The sequence below is a fragment of the Branchiostoma lanceolatum genome, chromosome 12, assembly GCF_035083965.1.
Source record: "Branchiostoma lanceolatum isolate klBraLanc5 chromosome 12, klBraLanc5.hap2, whole genome shotgun sequence".
Taxonomy (NCBI): domain Eukaryota; kingdom Metazoa; phylum Chordata; class Leptocardii; order Amphioxiformes; family Branchiostomatidae; genus Branchiostoma; species Branchiostoma lanceolatum.
The window spans coordinates 3,407,586-3,422,682 of NC_089733.1; the positions used below are offsets into that span (position 1 = coordinate 3,407,586).

Genomic DNA, 15,097 nt, shown 5'->3' on the forward strand with positions numbered 1-15,097 from the left:
ACTGCTGTGTACGAGTTAAAAGTTATCTCCAAGTTGAGCTCATCCTGTGGTTCCAGACCTGGTGGCTGATCCCCCCGCTGACGGGGAACATTTGTTACCGGATTTGGCGACGTTTCGTTCGGCTGTTCCGGATTTTATCATATAGTCGAGGGAGTGACGGACTGGTTTCGGCCTGTCTGTCTGTCTGTCTGTCTGTCTCTCTTTTAGTGTGTGTGTACACTGTGTGAGTATGTGTGTGTGTGTGTGTGTGTGTGTGTGTGTGTGTGTGTGTGTGTGTGTGTGTGCGTGCGTGTGCGTGTGTGTCTGTCTGTTTGTGTGCCTGAGTGTGTTTCTTTGAGAAATCTTACATCTCTTCTGATTGTCTTGTTCTCCCATTAGAGTAGTTAACTTAATTTCCCCCACGAACAGAAACGAACGCCTTCGGGCACTGCATGCACCGACTTTCAAACACATGCAGACAATCCTCAAGAACGGGGTTAAGGGTGCTGCAGACCGTCCTTCTAGTATATCGATCACTTTCTCGTTCCATATCGATCACTTTCACTTCCCGTATCGATCCTCGGCTGCCCACGCGCTGGTGCTGACAGGTGCAGACGCGGAGCTTTCCTCCAGTTCTGGTAGCCAGTCCCTTTATGTCGTGATCAATGCCAGTAGCCGTATGATGCGATGTAAAAACAAGATAGAAGGGTTCATTATGGGCTACAGCCAAACGTGCGCATGGCGACCACCCGCGGGACTTAGCGAAGGTGTTTATCATAGACAGGTGATGCTTCGGAGTGGAAACTTATCATGCCAAAGGTGGCCATTAGTATAGGTTTGACTGTATTTTATATCGAACGTATGTCTGCCTCCGGGCGCTCCGACCCGAGGTCGTGCTGGGACCTCGGGTGATAAAGAAAGCAACATGTTGCATTCCATTTATAGTTTGTAGGATTGTGTTTATATGCGGAGTTTGTAGGATTGTGCTTATATGCGGAGTTTGTTGGATTGTGTTTATATGCGGAGTTTGTAGGTTTGTGTTTATATGCGGAGTTTGTAGGTTTGTGTTTATATGTTGCGTTTGTAGGTTTGTGTTTATATGTTGCGTTTGTAGGATTGTGTTTATATGCGGATTTTGCACCCAGCCGTCAGTCAGGATTGCGGAAGGGTTGCGAAGGTCATCTGCGCACGTTGCAGATAAGAACTTGGTGTGAAGAAAACGTCTTTAAGGAACAACTAAGGAATTACAAATTAGCTCCGAGACGGTAGGATGAATTGTTATGTATCTCTTCTTAAATTCATTCGTTTAAAATATTTTACAAATGCGAGATAGGTCTATAGAGATGCATGGCATAGATGCAAAGGTAATGGCCGGCACAGATGGTCGTCTAGGCTCTATATACAAAATATATCATTATGTTAATTAAAAACATGTTAAACATGTACTTTTCTGATTTCTATAGACATAGACATGTATATGTAACTTTACATACATACATCTTTCAACCTGAAATTCAAACTTTTCTATCCTTTGGCGGTGTAAAACCACGAGTTCCTGCTTGAGGAGAGTCACATCTTAAGCGGGTTAAAGATCCCAGCACGCGTATCGAGAAGGGTAAGAGTGCGCCCCGATATGTGATATCTCAGGGTGGTGTACAGGTCTCGCCATCTAAAACAAACAAACAAAGCAAAGCAAACAGAGCATCGAAAGTGCGACGGAGAGGATTCGGTAGGATAAAAGTTTTCTTGACGCGTCTAAATTTTGGTCATTCAAGACGCAAGTAATTCCTGACTATGTTTCAGGTGGCCTTATGAACCACCCGGGAATGAGCAAAGGGCACATGTCCCTGTAGCTCGGCTGATAGCAGCCTCACAGTTGGGCTCCTCGTTCCAAATACTTGGTAACTTGTAGATGGAGACCCCGTTCAAATCCTGGGAAGAGCGTCCCGGTTGGGGCTGCACCCGTCTTTCGAAAGGGACGTAAAGTGGAGGTGCCTCTAGCACGTTAAAGGGGAGGGGGTAACAAGAACTCCCTGTACAAAAATCCCTGCTACTGAAACAGCAAGGAAACCTGCTGCCCTGTGCGCACTAGGCACTACAACGGTTCAGCAACAACAGCAACAACAACAACAACAACCAAGGGATTAGGAAACAGACGACATAACAAGAAGATAGAGTTGTTATTCTTATGTGGCCTGCAAGCCTCATGGCGAGTACAGAATGCACAGAAACACCGGGTCTTACCTTTCGTTTGCTGCTTCTCAAGGACTGCACGCACTTACGCAGGCAGGTTCGCCCTTGAGATGTTCATCGAAGACGTCTTGCCGCGCCGCACCTGAGCGTCTTTAAGACGGTGTGTCTGAGGAGGGGTCCCACCTGTGTTACCGCCCGGCCGTCAGATGGGAAGGACTGGGCCACTCTGCGGGCAGGACGGGGGGACCGACCAACGTTGGTGGGGAGTCGGGTGGGCATCAGGAAGGGACAGTTCAGATGATGATCTTCGGGAGGGGTTTAAACCGTAATGCACGATATCGATTCAGCCGAGAAAAGAAAGGCGGGAAAATTCCGACATACATGGTATCTCTGGACAAGAAGGACCTGGTGAGGAGACCGAATAACCCTAGCGGGGGAACCTGACATTACATGATTATGTTCCATCCATTTTTCAAAGGCAGGTTTAAGTGACGTACCTAGAGCGACTTGGCAGATGAAGTTCAACCTGATACCGCACATCCAATTGATCCACTTCCCTTTCCACAATAACGAGTAAGAAACGCAATTGCCGATGCCCTTCGGTTCTCCCGGACCCCACGAGTTGTAGTCACCAAGTGCAGAACCGTCCACCCACTCAAACCTTCCTTCTCTGCGCTGACGGCGCAGGCCGAACAGGTAGCCCATCTGGTCACTCATGATCACGGGCGTATACAAGGAGGTCAGGAAGGCGTTGGTCTCAGCGTCCCGGGGCATGGCGAGGGTGCCACCGTCTTCACGACAGGCCGCGGCCGCATTGCTGGCGGTCTTACGTGTGGGGAAGGCCTTGTAGCAGATTCCGTGCCACATGGAGTAACCACCAGGACAAGGTCCTGTAAGAAGTCATAGGAAATATTGGAGTACAGGAATGTTCGCGCCGGAATGTTCGCGCCGACTATTCACTGCTCATCTTCAATTAGAATCTGTATATCGATTTCTGTGTCTATTTACAGCTGATTCTACGGCACATGGTATAATTTTCGGGAAAGGTTGCTATAAGACAGATATCATTTTTAAAAAAGGACAATGGAAGAACCCAATCAACTTCCATTAAAAGATATTCATGAATTTATGTGTAGTCGATGATTTCTATAATTGGAATATTTTATGTCATCTGTATCCATCCCGAAGTATTTGTACCCCAACGGCCACACAGCTAAAACGAAAAAAAAATACGAAAATTATGATTGAAGGTAAAGAAAATTAGAATGACAAAGAATTACGCAACAAGCTTTCGGTATGTGATGGAATGTGTGCCTCACCTGCATGTTCAGCCGGTCCGGGAGGGCTTGGACACTCGGACATCCTTGTTGGACCGGGCGGCCCGACGGGTCCCATCAGCCCTCGGGATCCAACTGGACCGGGCGGCCCGACGGGTCCAATCAGCCCAACTGCTCCTGGCGGCCCGTCCTTTCCCATAGGACCAGCCGGCCCCATGGGCCCCTTTTCTCCGGGAGGACCAGGAGGCCCGCCCGACACAGGACCAGCTGGTCCCATGGCGCCCTTTTCTCCGGGAGGTCCAGGAAACCCGGCAGATACAGGGCCAACCGGCCCCATGGCTCCCTTTTCTCCCGGAGGTCCAGGAAACCCGGCAGACACAGGGCCAACGGGCCCCATGGCTCCCTTTTCTCCTGGAGGTCCAGGTGGCCCGGCAGACACAGGACCAGCTGGCCCCATGTCTCTCTTTTCTCCCGCAGGCCCAGGTGGCCCGGCAGACAAAGGACCAGCTGGCCCCATGGCTCCCTTTTCTCCCGGAGGTCCAGGTGGCCCGGCAGACACAGGACCAGCTGGCCCCATGGCTCCCTTTTCTCCCGGAGGTCCAGGTGGCCCGGCAGACACAGGACCAGCTGGCCCCATGGCTCCCTTTTCTCCTGGAGGCCCAGGTGGCCCGGCAGACACAGGACCAGCTGGTCCCATGGCTCCCTTCTCTCCCGGAGGTCCAGCTGGGCCCGTGACTACCTTTTCCTTGGGAGGCCCAGGAAGCCCGAACTCCCGAGTTTTGTCTTCTGAAATGATAGAATCAACCTTCTCAGTATAAACAGACATAGCAGCTGTCGATTCGCAGTCCAAACAGTCATATCATACATTTATATGACCTTTGAATTAGGCACATACCTCCAAATAATGTAATCCTGCAATTGACATCCCCATTTACATCATTTATGCATGGTTAACTACACTTAGATTATTCTGTCTAAGCTACATACATACTGAATATCTTAGATATTCACCAATCCTTAGTTCAGTCACCCCGTAAAAGATTTTAACGAAAATGCCCCTGCGGCTTCAGAGCAAGCTTGTTGGGGACTGTTGCGTCACGTTTGGTGCTTTGTCACGTTTGGTGCCTAGGCACGGTTTGTGACAGTGCCCGCGTGTCACAAACCGTGCCTGGGACAAAAGCACGGTTTGTGACACTCGGACACCGTCACGAATGGTGCCCAACCGAGCACAGTTCGTGACACACAGGGGGTCTTATCCCATACTGTGCTTTTGGGCGGAGCTTAGTGTTTTGAGGGGGAGGAGTCTGCCCAACGCGTTTTTTTCCCTGCAGCCCGCCATCTTTGTTTTTTTCGGGGCGCTAGGATGAGAAAGAATCAGCGTAATTCTCGCTCATTGAAATACATTTCGCGCTTGTCTTGGATGATTTGGACTTAGAGTTGATGTGGCACAAACAGACGGACGTCTCATCACGAATTTCTACAACAGAAATTCGTCCCGAACCCTGCCATTCACGACTGTGTCCTGAGGCACGGTTCGTGACAGTGCCGGAGTATCACAAACCGTGCTTTTGCCCCAGGCACGGTTTGTGACACTCGGGCACTGTCACAAACTGTGCCCCGGCTCGGATTGTGACAGTGCCTGAGTGTCACAAACCGTGCCTGGGGCAAAAGCACAGTTTGTGACACTCCGGCACTGTCACGAACCGTGCCTGGACAGTGCCCGGGGCTACAACTTCCCGTAGCATTGATTTAGATCGGGCGAGCTGACTGCCTCGGGACGTCGAAGTAATCGGCAAGTGGCCCGATCCTAGTCTAGATCTGGTTTCCCTGGATAGAATATATTTAGTCTTACAAATTGTTTTTTTTTTTTAGCATCTGTTATAGACACTGTCTTTTTGTGCCACTTCAATTCTAGGTCTAAGTTATTCAATTATTTTACAGAGCGAGAATTACGCTGTTTCTCCTTACCTCAGCGCCCCAAAAAACAAGTGACGGGGGGGGGGGGACTGCGGTAAACAAAAACACGCTGCCTTATATGGAAACGCGGGCATCAATGCCCCGTCAGTCACAGTGATTGACAGCACTTCCGGGCACAGTCTGTGACGGTCGGGCTGTGTCACGTTCTGTGCCTGGGAAAGCATAGAATGTGACAGGCATGGTATGTGACGGTACAGGGACCCAATTCTACACCACTTTTTTTCACCATCAACAGCTATCTGACACTTAAATATCAAGACCATAGCACGTTCGGGACAAAAGATGCCAAAACCGGAATTTCTGCTGCAGTACTAAGTTCAGACTGCAGGTAGCTCATAATTATATAATTGACCATGACCTTTGTCTGCGGAACACCTACCCACATATCAAATATCATCACAATCCATCAGGAGCGACTTAAGTCATGCTGACAATGCTGAAACACAGACAGATACACACATGGACACACCAGAAACAAGGTCCTCCATATTTTTATTTGGGTGATAAATATCTGCGGTCCTTAACTTGGAAAAAATTGCCAAAATGCAGCTTCCGTCACAAAAATTGAACCTGTATTATGTGTCTAGTCATCGGTCCTTCCAGAAAATTAAACAAGACCTAACCACTTACAAACCTCACTTTTAATTCATCTATAACTTATTTTGATTATGCTGTTCATTAGCCCCAAACAGTTACAAACGCTACAAAAAGCTTCTTGACGAAGGCATTAAACCTTCTCTCAGAAGTGACATTATCGTAAAGTACTAGTAAATGGTACGTACGCTCCAGCTCCTTGAAACGTGCTTGCACCTCCTCGAAAATAGTGAATCTGACTGTAGCAACAACAACAAAAATCACGTCAAATTTCTGTATAATACTGTCTTGTCAACAGAATATTACAAGCATCACGTACGAAGCCAAGTTCAAAAGGGACAAAATAAAGCTGACCTGCAAAGTAGGAGGATAGAACAGCGATGACCACTATGACCAAAGGGCTCGAGATTTGCCACAGCTTCCTGCATCGGCTGGCGCATTTCGTCTTATTTTGGGCGGCTGCTTTTGAAGCATATAATACTTAGATATTGCTAGATTTTTCCATAGATCAAAATCACTTTAAAGGTTTCGTTTTGGGGTAAAATGTATTCAATGTCCATTGCCATTAATACAAAATAGAACGTCATGGAAATAATGCACAACATGAACCTTAGATAGATAGATCACTTTCAGACCAGTGTATACGGCACATCTTGTTCCTTGCGTATTCGGACTTAAGATTACATAGACAAAGGAAGATAAAAACAGGACATCGAAAGCGGTTTCGAAAACGTTGTACCTGCTCTTGAGGCGTACATCTCGTCCATGGTGCCTGAAGAAAAATTGCAAAAATTACCGCATAATTCATACAATACAAAGTATAAAACATGTAAATATTGCTGCATTTTACAACAAATCAACATCGGTTTTGTTGAAAATGACAAAAGTGTATATTCTGCCCGTTGACATTTGTAAAAGATGGAAAGAGACCATTTACGGACATGATACAAGACTTCCAAGACACCGTATACTGTAAATTTTGTTGAAGGCGCGTTCAGGTTTAAGATGGGACCGACGCTATGTATTTAAACAGGTTTCTAAGGAAAATATTCGACTTATATCCAAAGCGAGAACAACGAAGCAAGATAATAACAGGGCGCCATAAGCGGACTTGAAAACGTTTTACCTGATCTGGAGGCGTACATAGGGTTGGGTATCCTCGCAGCCATGTGAGCACGTGCCTGCCAATCAGTCTGAGGCTCCTGTATGGGTGTGGTTCCTAATGGAAAATAACAAAAATGTAACTATATAGTCATCTGTAGAAATCCTAGGGCGAGTAATCCGAGTGTCACAACGACAACAGAATTGGAAACGAATCAGCAAAAGATAAAGCATAAACGACTGTGAGACTTAAAAGGGAATCGATATATACTATCAACAGCCACGAATCATCTTTTTAATATAATCTCTTCATTTCAAATCTGTCTACATTTTGCAGAATATCGTTTGATAAAGGATGTTGATGAAGATTATATATCCTCGGCCGATAGCATTTATAGTTAATGTAGTAGTAGTGGTAGTTAATGTAGTAGTTAATGTAGTAGTAGTAGCATTTATAGTTAATGTAGTAGTAGTGGTAGGAGTAGATGTAATAAACTGGTTTAATCAATGTTCAGTACGATAGAGAAGCAAGCTTGTAACTATTGGGCTGACTTGTATGGTTCAAACAAGAAATGAAAAAAAAAAAAACATTTTGAGAAAATCACAAGACATACCAGTACCTGTGTCACCAGTCTGGGACTGTTGCTGCCCTCCCGACATGATGCCACTTGTCAGGTTTCTGCACAGCAAAAACACGTCCTGCACCTGGCAAGGCGCTTGTTGACTACCGAGTAGTCCCAGACTCAACGAAATATGAAGCCTTACATCACAACATCAGAAACCAAAGATGGAAGCAATTCTTGTAGGCAGGGTAACAAACACCGCCCACATCGAGACAAATTATGTGAACATGTCATCCGTTTTTTTCCATAGATATTGAAAAGAAGGTTTCGAAAACAGCCTAAAAAGGCATATACTGCTAGCTTGGACATGTTCAAAAGACTTGCAGGGAGTTTGAACCTCAAGAAAATACTCTTTCTCCAACATGATCGACATCAGATAGTGCTTCTATGGTGCATTTCAGACATGGGCCTGTAGATGGCGTGTTCAAACGGGAGGCGGCGACATTCTTGGACTTCGTATTCAAGATTGGAGTTGTCAGAATAAAGGTATGCTAGTAAAGATACTAAAGAAATTTGCTGTTTTTTAAAACAACTTGTTAACTTTGCATTTGTATCTGATGAGTGTTGACAATGCATAACATAAGTAAACCAGCTGCAGCTGGTAGCGGCTGCCAACAGAACCCGTCAATAGTGCGGTCATTATTATTCAGACGAAAAAATCATCAAGAACATTGATACTAATACTTATAGAAATAGTGAAGGCCGCAACAAATTTTCAGCAAAACACAAATTAATTGTCCTCTAAGTCGTTTGCACAGGCATGCCATAAACATTAGCTTGTATCTTTATATAAGTTACATGCTTCTTACCAGACGATTTTTCTACATACAGCTTTTGAATGGGGTGACAAGTGCCTGTTTAAGTGTTTTCAGCCCATTGCTAAGAACCACTCATCAGTGCTCTAACAAATATTGCAATAATAATAGATATAACATTTAGATTCATATAGACCCTTTCAATAAGTTTCAATTTTGCATGACTTTTGGAACATGTGTTTGTCAGCATACAAATACACAGATAAACAAACAAATAGTAAATGTTCTGTAGATTCAAAACTGAATCAAATCTTATCATTGAAGCTCAAATCCACGAATCACACAATGATATGACCTTAATTCATGTATGTATGTATGTATGTATAGATTGAATAATCAAATCTAAAACGTTTGTAAAAGAAATGATAGAAATAACTTTAACTGTACGTGGTTAAAGTAGAAAAACTTAACCAGATATGTATGACATATGCTTGAGTTGACCTGAGGTCCTTTGCAACCAGACCTTTTTGATAATTGATGAAAACAAGTTTCTGCCACCCGAAATTAGACAATAGTTCCGATCTACTGCGCCAACTACAAGTTCCTTGTGTTGAAAAATCCTTCTACGCGATTACCATGTGTTTAGTAAGGTGGCATACTTCTACTCTCTGTTGATAAGATTGCTACAAAGCTGTGAGTTGTTTTCAGGCGGAGAACCTATGAGCAGTGGTGGCGGGAATCCGGCCTTCCGCTTATCCTCGTGCTGAAAAGATAAACGAAACTTCTATCGGTAAGATTCGACTGATGTGTCTTTGCGAGTTTCACAGCAAAACAGCGATGATGGTTTCATACTCAGAAGAAGATTAAGTAAGTAAGTGAATGAATGAGCGAGTAAGTGAATTAGTGAGTGTGTAAGTGAGTGAATAAATGAATAAGTGATTGCGTCGAATGAGTACTAACGCTGTTCCATGCAAATTGGATTCATTTCCAAAAAAAGACAGGTTCACCTGGAGTTGTACCTGGAGCGACTTGGCAGATGAAGTTGTTCTTGTTATTACATCGCCCGGTGTACCACATGCCTTTTTGTAATGTGGAGTATGAAACACAATGACCGATGCCATCCGGTTGTCCCAAAGCCCACGAGTTGTAGTCACCACGTGCATAACCGTCCACCCACTCAAAGCTTGCCATTTCGCGCTGATCGTGCAGGCCGATCCAGTAGGCCAATTCTTTGCTCCCGGGCGTGAACAGGGTGTTCAGAAAGACGTTGGTCTCAGCGTCTCGGGGCATGGCGAGGGTGCCGCCGTCTTCCCCACAGGCCGCGGCCGCATCGCTGAAGGTCTTACGTGTGTCGAAGGCCTTGTAGCAGATTCCGCGGAACATTGTATAATCTTCAGGACAAGATACTGAAAGAAAGATTTGCGTTACCACAGGAAATATTGGAAGGACCACAATTTCCGTATTGATTATCTATTGCTTGCTTTCCTTTTAGAGTTTCCAACTGAACATCATGGTGCATAATCTGTTTCTATCCTTGAAGACTTACTGTTGAACCCACACATAAAACAGAGCAACTCCAGCAAACTTATCAAACTATGCCAAGAAAGATCGTCCTTTGAATTAAAAAGAAATTGAGTTCATTCCAACTTGCCTGGCATCTTGCTCATCTCGTGAAGACGCTGCTCCAAGGCAGCAGTTCGGTTCCGCTCGTTGTCCAGGTCGCGTTTCAAAGCGTCAACGGTCGTGGACAGTTGGAATATGTTGTCCAGGTCGCGCTTCAAGGCGTCAACAGTGGTGTACAGTTGGGATATGTTGTCCAGGTCGTGCTTCAAGGCGATGGAGAGTTGAGATATGTTGTCCAGGTCGCGCTTTAAGGCGTCAACAGTTGTGGACAGTTGGGATGTGTTGTTCAGGTCGCGCTTTAAGGCGTCAAACGTGATAGCCAGTTCCGATATTTCCTACAGAGCGTTCAGGAAGACAAATGTCAAAATAAAACGAACAACAGAAGATGGTTCACAAATATTGATGTTTACTTAAAAAATAATGAAATTGCTGTGTAAGATAAAATGATGGGGGATTTTCTAGACATTGTAATGTTTACCTCCTTATTGATGAACATCAGAGGGGCGAGTCCCACAGCGACCAGGCTCAGCAGCGCAGCGATCCCGGCGACCATGCAGCTGCGGTGGGAGCGGATGAAGCTACAGAGAGCACGGCGGCCGCTTCCTCCACCAGGGTACGCGCGGTCTGTTAGAAATAGTTATTTTGTTCTGGTCATGATTAACTTGTTCTGGTCATGAAAAAGATACGTGAACTTCGTATGGACATGATGGCGCCATCCTCGAATGGGCAGAACCGTTTGACCGGTTTGACAGCTATGCATTTTCTCCTACTAAGCTATCTGTATTTGTATCTTTATAGCCGGTACAACCGCCATTAGGCTTAACACACCAGCTTTGCAGGCACGCGCATACTCCCTTTTTGTCTTAAGCCATCATAAGCCTTCCTTAGATCGTGACATTTGCAATAAAAAAATATGAAAATATTGCTGTTTTTGTGTTTTATAACTGAACGTTTGTGTTCACTACTGACTGTATATAATTTCACATACATAGTTTTCAAATTGCATGTAAGATATATGCCAATTTTTGTAATAGGAAAAATACTAAAGAGAAAAATTCTAAAAGACTTATCTACCTGCAGACGCGTACGTTGCGTAACGTTTCACCGACTCGTCTTCTTTGTACGTGTGTGAGGACGCTTGCCCTTCCTGTCGCTTGTTAGAAGCGCCGTTGCCATGGCGGACACGCCCGCGTGAGCCACCCCGATGGACAGGAGGAGGTTGGGGCGGCAGTGACTCCTTCCGCTCAGCTTGCTGCTGCCCCACCCCACGTAAAGACGGCGGGAGATCCTCGTCCTTGATGGTATAGTAAACTCTCTCGGCTTGTTCGTACGTGTCTGACGCCCCCAGCCCTTCCTGACGCCTGTCAGAAGCGTCGTTGTGTTGACGGACAACAGGCAGTCGGGGCAGCGGCCTGCTGGTTTGGCCGCCGCCCGGGCCCGAGGGAGGGGTCCAGACAGACTGTGTTTGCTCGGACATTTGGACGGTGCTGGCAGGCAACGGGTGCACAGTCTGTGCGGATAACAGTGAAAGAAGTATGAATATAGAACATTATATCAAAATTAGTCTGCAAAATACGTATTTGCCTTTAAACGAAAGACCTAGCTTCGCATGAGCTGCCTTTTTATGAAAGAACTGAGGTTACGAATGGCATTGAACCACACTGATGGACAGGAGGGGTGGGTGGGTCTGCCGCCCGCTGGTTTGGAAGGGGCTAGGAGAGGCTCTGCTTGCCCGGACATTTTTACTAAACTGGCGGGCAACTATTGCACAGTCTATGAGGCATGAATATAGAAAATGTCGATCATGATTAGCCTTAAAAAGTACATATTTGCCTTTATATGAAAGAATTGATTGCACATGAGGCGTTGCAAATGGCGTGCTGTTTTTCTGCAATGGCAGACATATTAGGGCGACAGAGGAATCCATCGAAGCTAAGAGGCACACATCAAGGTATGCAAGTCCCTAAGAACTCGTGATTTTGATTACAAAGTTTGATATTGCAGTCTCCTCTGCCACCTGCTAACGCCTTTGCAGCAGTGACGCCCACATGCGTCACGCTTAGGCCTTGGAAAACATTTTGTGTTTACCATTGAAAAACCTACCTAAGATATTCAGTAAATGTGGTGTTAATTTTGCACTTAATATGCACTGACTATACAGACATTGGATAACATCAGCGGGCCAGGTAGCAGCAGCTGCTGGTAGTGGCTACCTGCAGAACCCAGCAATAATATTAACATCAGTATTCAAGCGAACAAATTAATGATAATAAAGAGACTTTGTTTGCGTTTGACTAAGTACAATGCATAATACACTTACACAATAGGAATAGTTAAGGCACAACAAATTTTCATCCAAACGAATGTCTTTATTAGCTTCTACGGCCGTTAACGTTTTACAAACCGGCTATAAAGATACAGATACAGAAACGTTAAGTATTCATCTGTAGAGCATTTTCCTCGTTAGATTACATACACACTTCTAATTCAAAGTTTCCGTTTCTTTTTCCTGCAGCTTCTCTTACATCAGATCAGATTCAAAAGTTTCTTTATGATTGGAACCCACTACTACAAACCATACATAAATTACATGTTTCCAAACATAACATTTCCTCTACATAGCATGCAGCTTCTGTGCCCCGTATCAGATTCAAAGCCCACAATTGCCAAATAAAAACTCTTACGGATATCATAACAAGCTCATTTGATATGTTTGATATTTTTGATATATGTATAAGCTCCAGTTCTTTTATGACATGTATTATACATAATTTCGTTACTAAAGTGTCTTCAACAAGACCCTTTGATCAATGTTTTCCTGTGTCAGATTCTTGCCTCAAGCTCATGATAACAGCGCAAACAGCTTCCTGGCGCCCGTCGGTGGTACTGCAGCTGTCCAGTTGTAGCTTGGAGTTGTTTTACAGCGGATGGCAGAGAACCGCGGTGAACAGTGGAGTGGAGGTGACATCCTGGTCTGCCGCTTATTCTCGTGCTGAACAGATAAACACCATCAGTATTTCTAATAATGTTTCTCAAATCGTTACCAATGGCGACTTAATGAGCGTAATCAGATTGAGCGTGCCGAAATATATTAATCCATATCCAAAAAAGGCAGGTTAACATTACGTACCTGGAGCGACTTGCAGTTGGCAGATGAAGTTATTATGAAAACCACATCTATTGTTGAGCCAATTGCCTTTCGGGGACGGGGAGTAAACAACGCAATCACCACGGCTACTCGGTGCTCCCAGAGCCCAGAAGCTGTAGTCACCGAGTGCAGAACCGTCAACCCACTCAAAGCTGTCTTCACTGCGCTGCCGGTGCAGGCCGATCCAGTAGTGCCCATCGTCGCTCTCGGACCTGTACAAGGAGACCAGGAAGGCGTCGGTCTCCGCGTCTCGGGGCATGGCGAGGGTGCCTCCGTCTTGGCGACAGACCGCGGCCGCATCGCTGAAGGGCATGTCTGCGGTAAAGACCTTGTAGCAGATTCCATGCCACATAGTGTAATCACCTGGACAGGATGCTGTAAGGAAGATTTGCATTAACAGACAATAAACAGACAAATTATTGAAAGGACCCAATTTCCGCACTGATTTTTTGTAGCTTTCTGTCGTCCATTGGAAATTAGATCACCTCCTTGAGGACGCACTGAGTTAATATGATTTTTCATCATCTGTGCTTATCCTCGAAGACTTACAGACTTACAGTTGAATCCATACATAAAAACATAAAAACATGTCTCATCAATTTAAGTAAAGGAATGAACAGTAAAACAAACAAATTTCGGCACGTGATGAGATGTGTGTCTCACCTGCATGTTCAGTCGGCCCCGTAGAGCTTGGACACACGGACATCCCTATTGGACCGGGCGGCCCGACGGGTCCCATCAGCCCATCCTTCCCCACTGGACCAAGTGGCCCCATGGCTCCTTTTTCTCCGGGAGGCCCGGCAGACACAGGTCCAGCTGGCCCCGTGGCCCCCTTTTCTCCCGGAGGTCCGGGTGGCCCGGCAGACACAGGGCCAGCTGGCCCCATGGCTCCCTTTTCTCCTGGAGGTCCGGGTGGTCCGACAGACACAGGTCCAGCTGGCCCCGTGGCCCCCTTTTCTCCCGGAGGCCCAGGAGGCCCGGCAGACACAGGTCCAGCTGGCCCCGTGGCCCCCTTCTCTCCCGGAGGCCCAGGTGGCCCGGCAGACACAGGACCAGCTGGCCCCATGGTTCCCTTTTCTACAGGAGGTCCAGGAGGCCCAGGTGGCCCGGGAGGCCCAGAGACTCCCACCTTGTCTCCTGAATAGACAAATTCAGCCTTCCCATATAGGGCCTCATCCGCCCATGATATCACAAGAAATTTGCTAATTGCTTGGATAGACATTTTAAAACTACAGGTTCTTCCGATACCATACAGGTTCGAAATCATGCTTAGGACACAAATCTTCATAGATAGTTCAAAAGTGCTTTTTCTGGGTTGGTTGAGGGGTGGCGTGGCTGTATTTATTGTTGCACTTCTATTACTCTGTATATCACTCTGTTAATCACATTACTTTGATCTAATTTTATTTTTTTTTTAAATTCGCTTAAGTTTGTCTTCGTCTAATCTTATATAGCTTTTCTGTTGACCTGTAATCATGTGAGTTATTGTAGTTGAGTGATGCGCCACTATCTCCATGTCTTTGTGCATCGTGCTTCTAATTAATAAAAAAGAATTTTAAAATGCTGGCAAAAACTAGATAATATACCATATTTTAGAAGACAATCAGTCTTCAGATTACAACATCCCCTATTAAATATAATGTTGATATTCTGTGATATTAGAACTACTTACGTTCCAGCTCCTGCACACGCGCTCGCAGCGTTTCAATCTCACTGGTGACAGAGAATTTGACTGCAGCAACAAACAGGAAAATCACGATGGCTAAACAGTGCACAAGACAACAGGGACTTTCCAGTACTATCATATCGTCGTATTCTTTTAATAGA

General features: G+C 45.6%; 2 protein-coding genes across 2 annotated transcripts; both read right to left on the bottom strand.

Annotated features, from left to right (window-relative positions):
- Positions 1–1,548: 1,548 nt before the first annotated feature.
- LOC136446429 (collectin-12-like) lies at positions 1,549–3,966 on the bottom strand. The gene is made up of 4 exons (XM_066444785.1): positions 3,492–3,966; positions 2,670–3,062; positions 2,315–2,477; positions 1,549–1,648 (listed from the first exon to the last, which is right to left on the bottom strand). Exons 1-4 carry the CDS (start codon positions 3,964–3,966, stop codon positions 1,549–1,551), a joined length of 1,131 nt encoding a protein of 376 aa, XP_066300882.1.
- An 8,504-nt stretch (positions 3,967–12,470) lies between these two features.
- Positions 12,471–14,775, bottom strand: LOC136446177 (collectin-12-like). Its single transcript, XM_066444493.1, has 3 exons — positions 13,934–14,775; positions 13,253–13,645; positions 12,471–13,114 (listed from the first exon to the last, which is right to left on the bottom strand). The coding sequence occupies exons 1-3, from the start codon at positions 14,556–14,558 to the stop codon at positions 13,104–13,106; spliced, it is 1,029 nt and encodes a 342-aa protein (XP_066300590.1). The 5' UTR covers positions 14,559–14,775; the 3' UTR covers positions 12,471–13,103.
- Positions 14,776–15,097: the final 322 nt, after the last annotated feature.

Coding starts and splice junctions, on each gene's coding strand:
- LOC136446429 (XM_066444785.1), bottom strand. CDS start 3,966: ATGGGGCCAGCTGGTCCTTTGTCTGCCGGGCCACCTGGGCCTGCGGGA. Junction 3,063..3,491: donor CGGACCGGCTGAACATGCAG/GTGAGGCACACA, acceptor GACTTCTTACAG/GACCTTGTCCTGGTGGTTAC. Junction 2,478..2,669: donor CATCTGCCAAGTCGCTCTAG/GTACGTCACTTA, acceptor CCCCTCCCGAAG/ATCATCATCTGAACTGTCCC.
- LOC136446177 (XM_066444493.1), bottom strand. CDS start 14,558: ATGAAGATTTGTGTCCTAAGCATGATTTCGAACCTGTATGGTATCGGA. Junction 13,646..13,933: donor GGGGCCGACTGAACATGCAG/GTGAGACACACA, acceptor TCTTCCTTACAG/CATCCTGTCCAGGTGATTAC.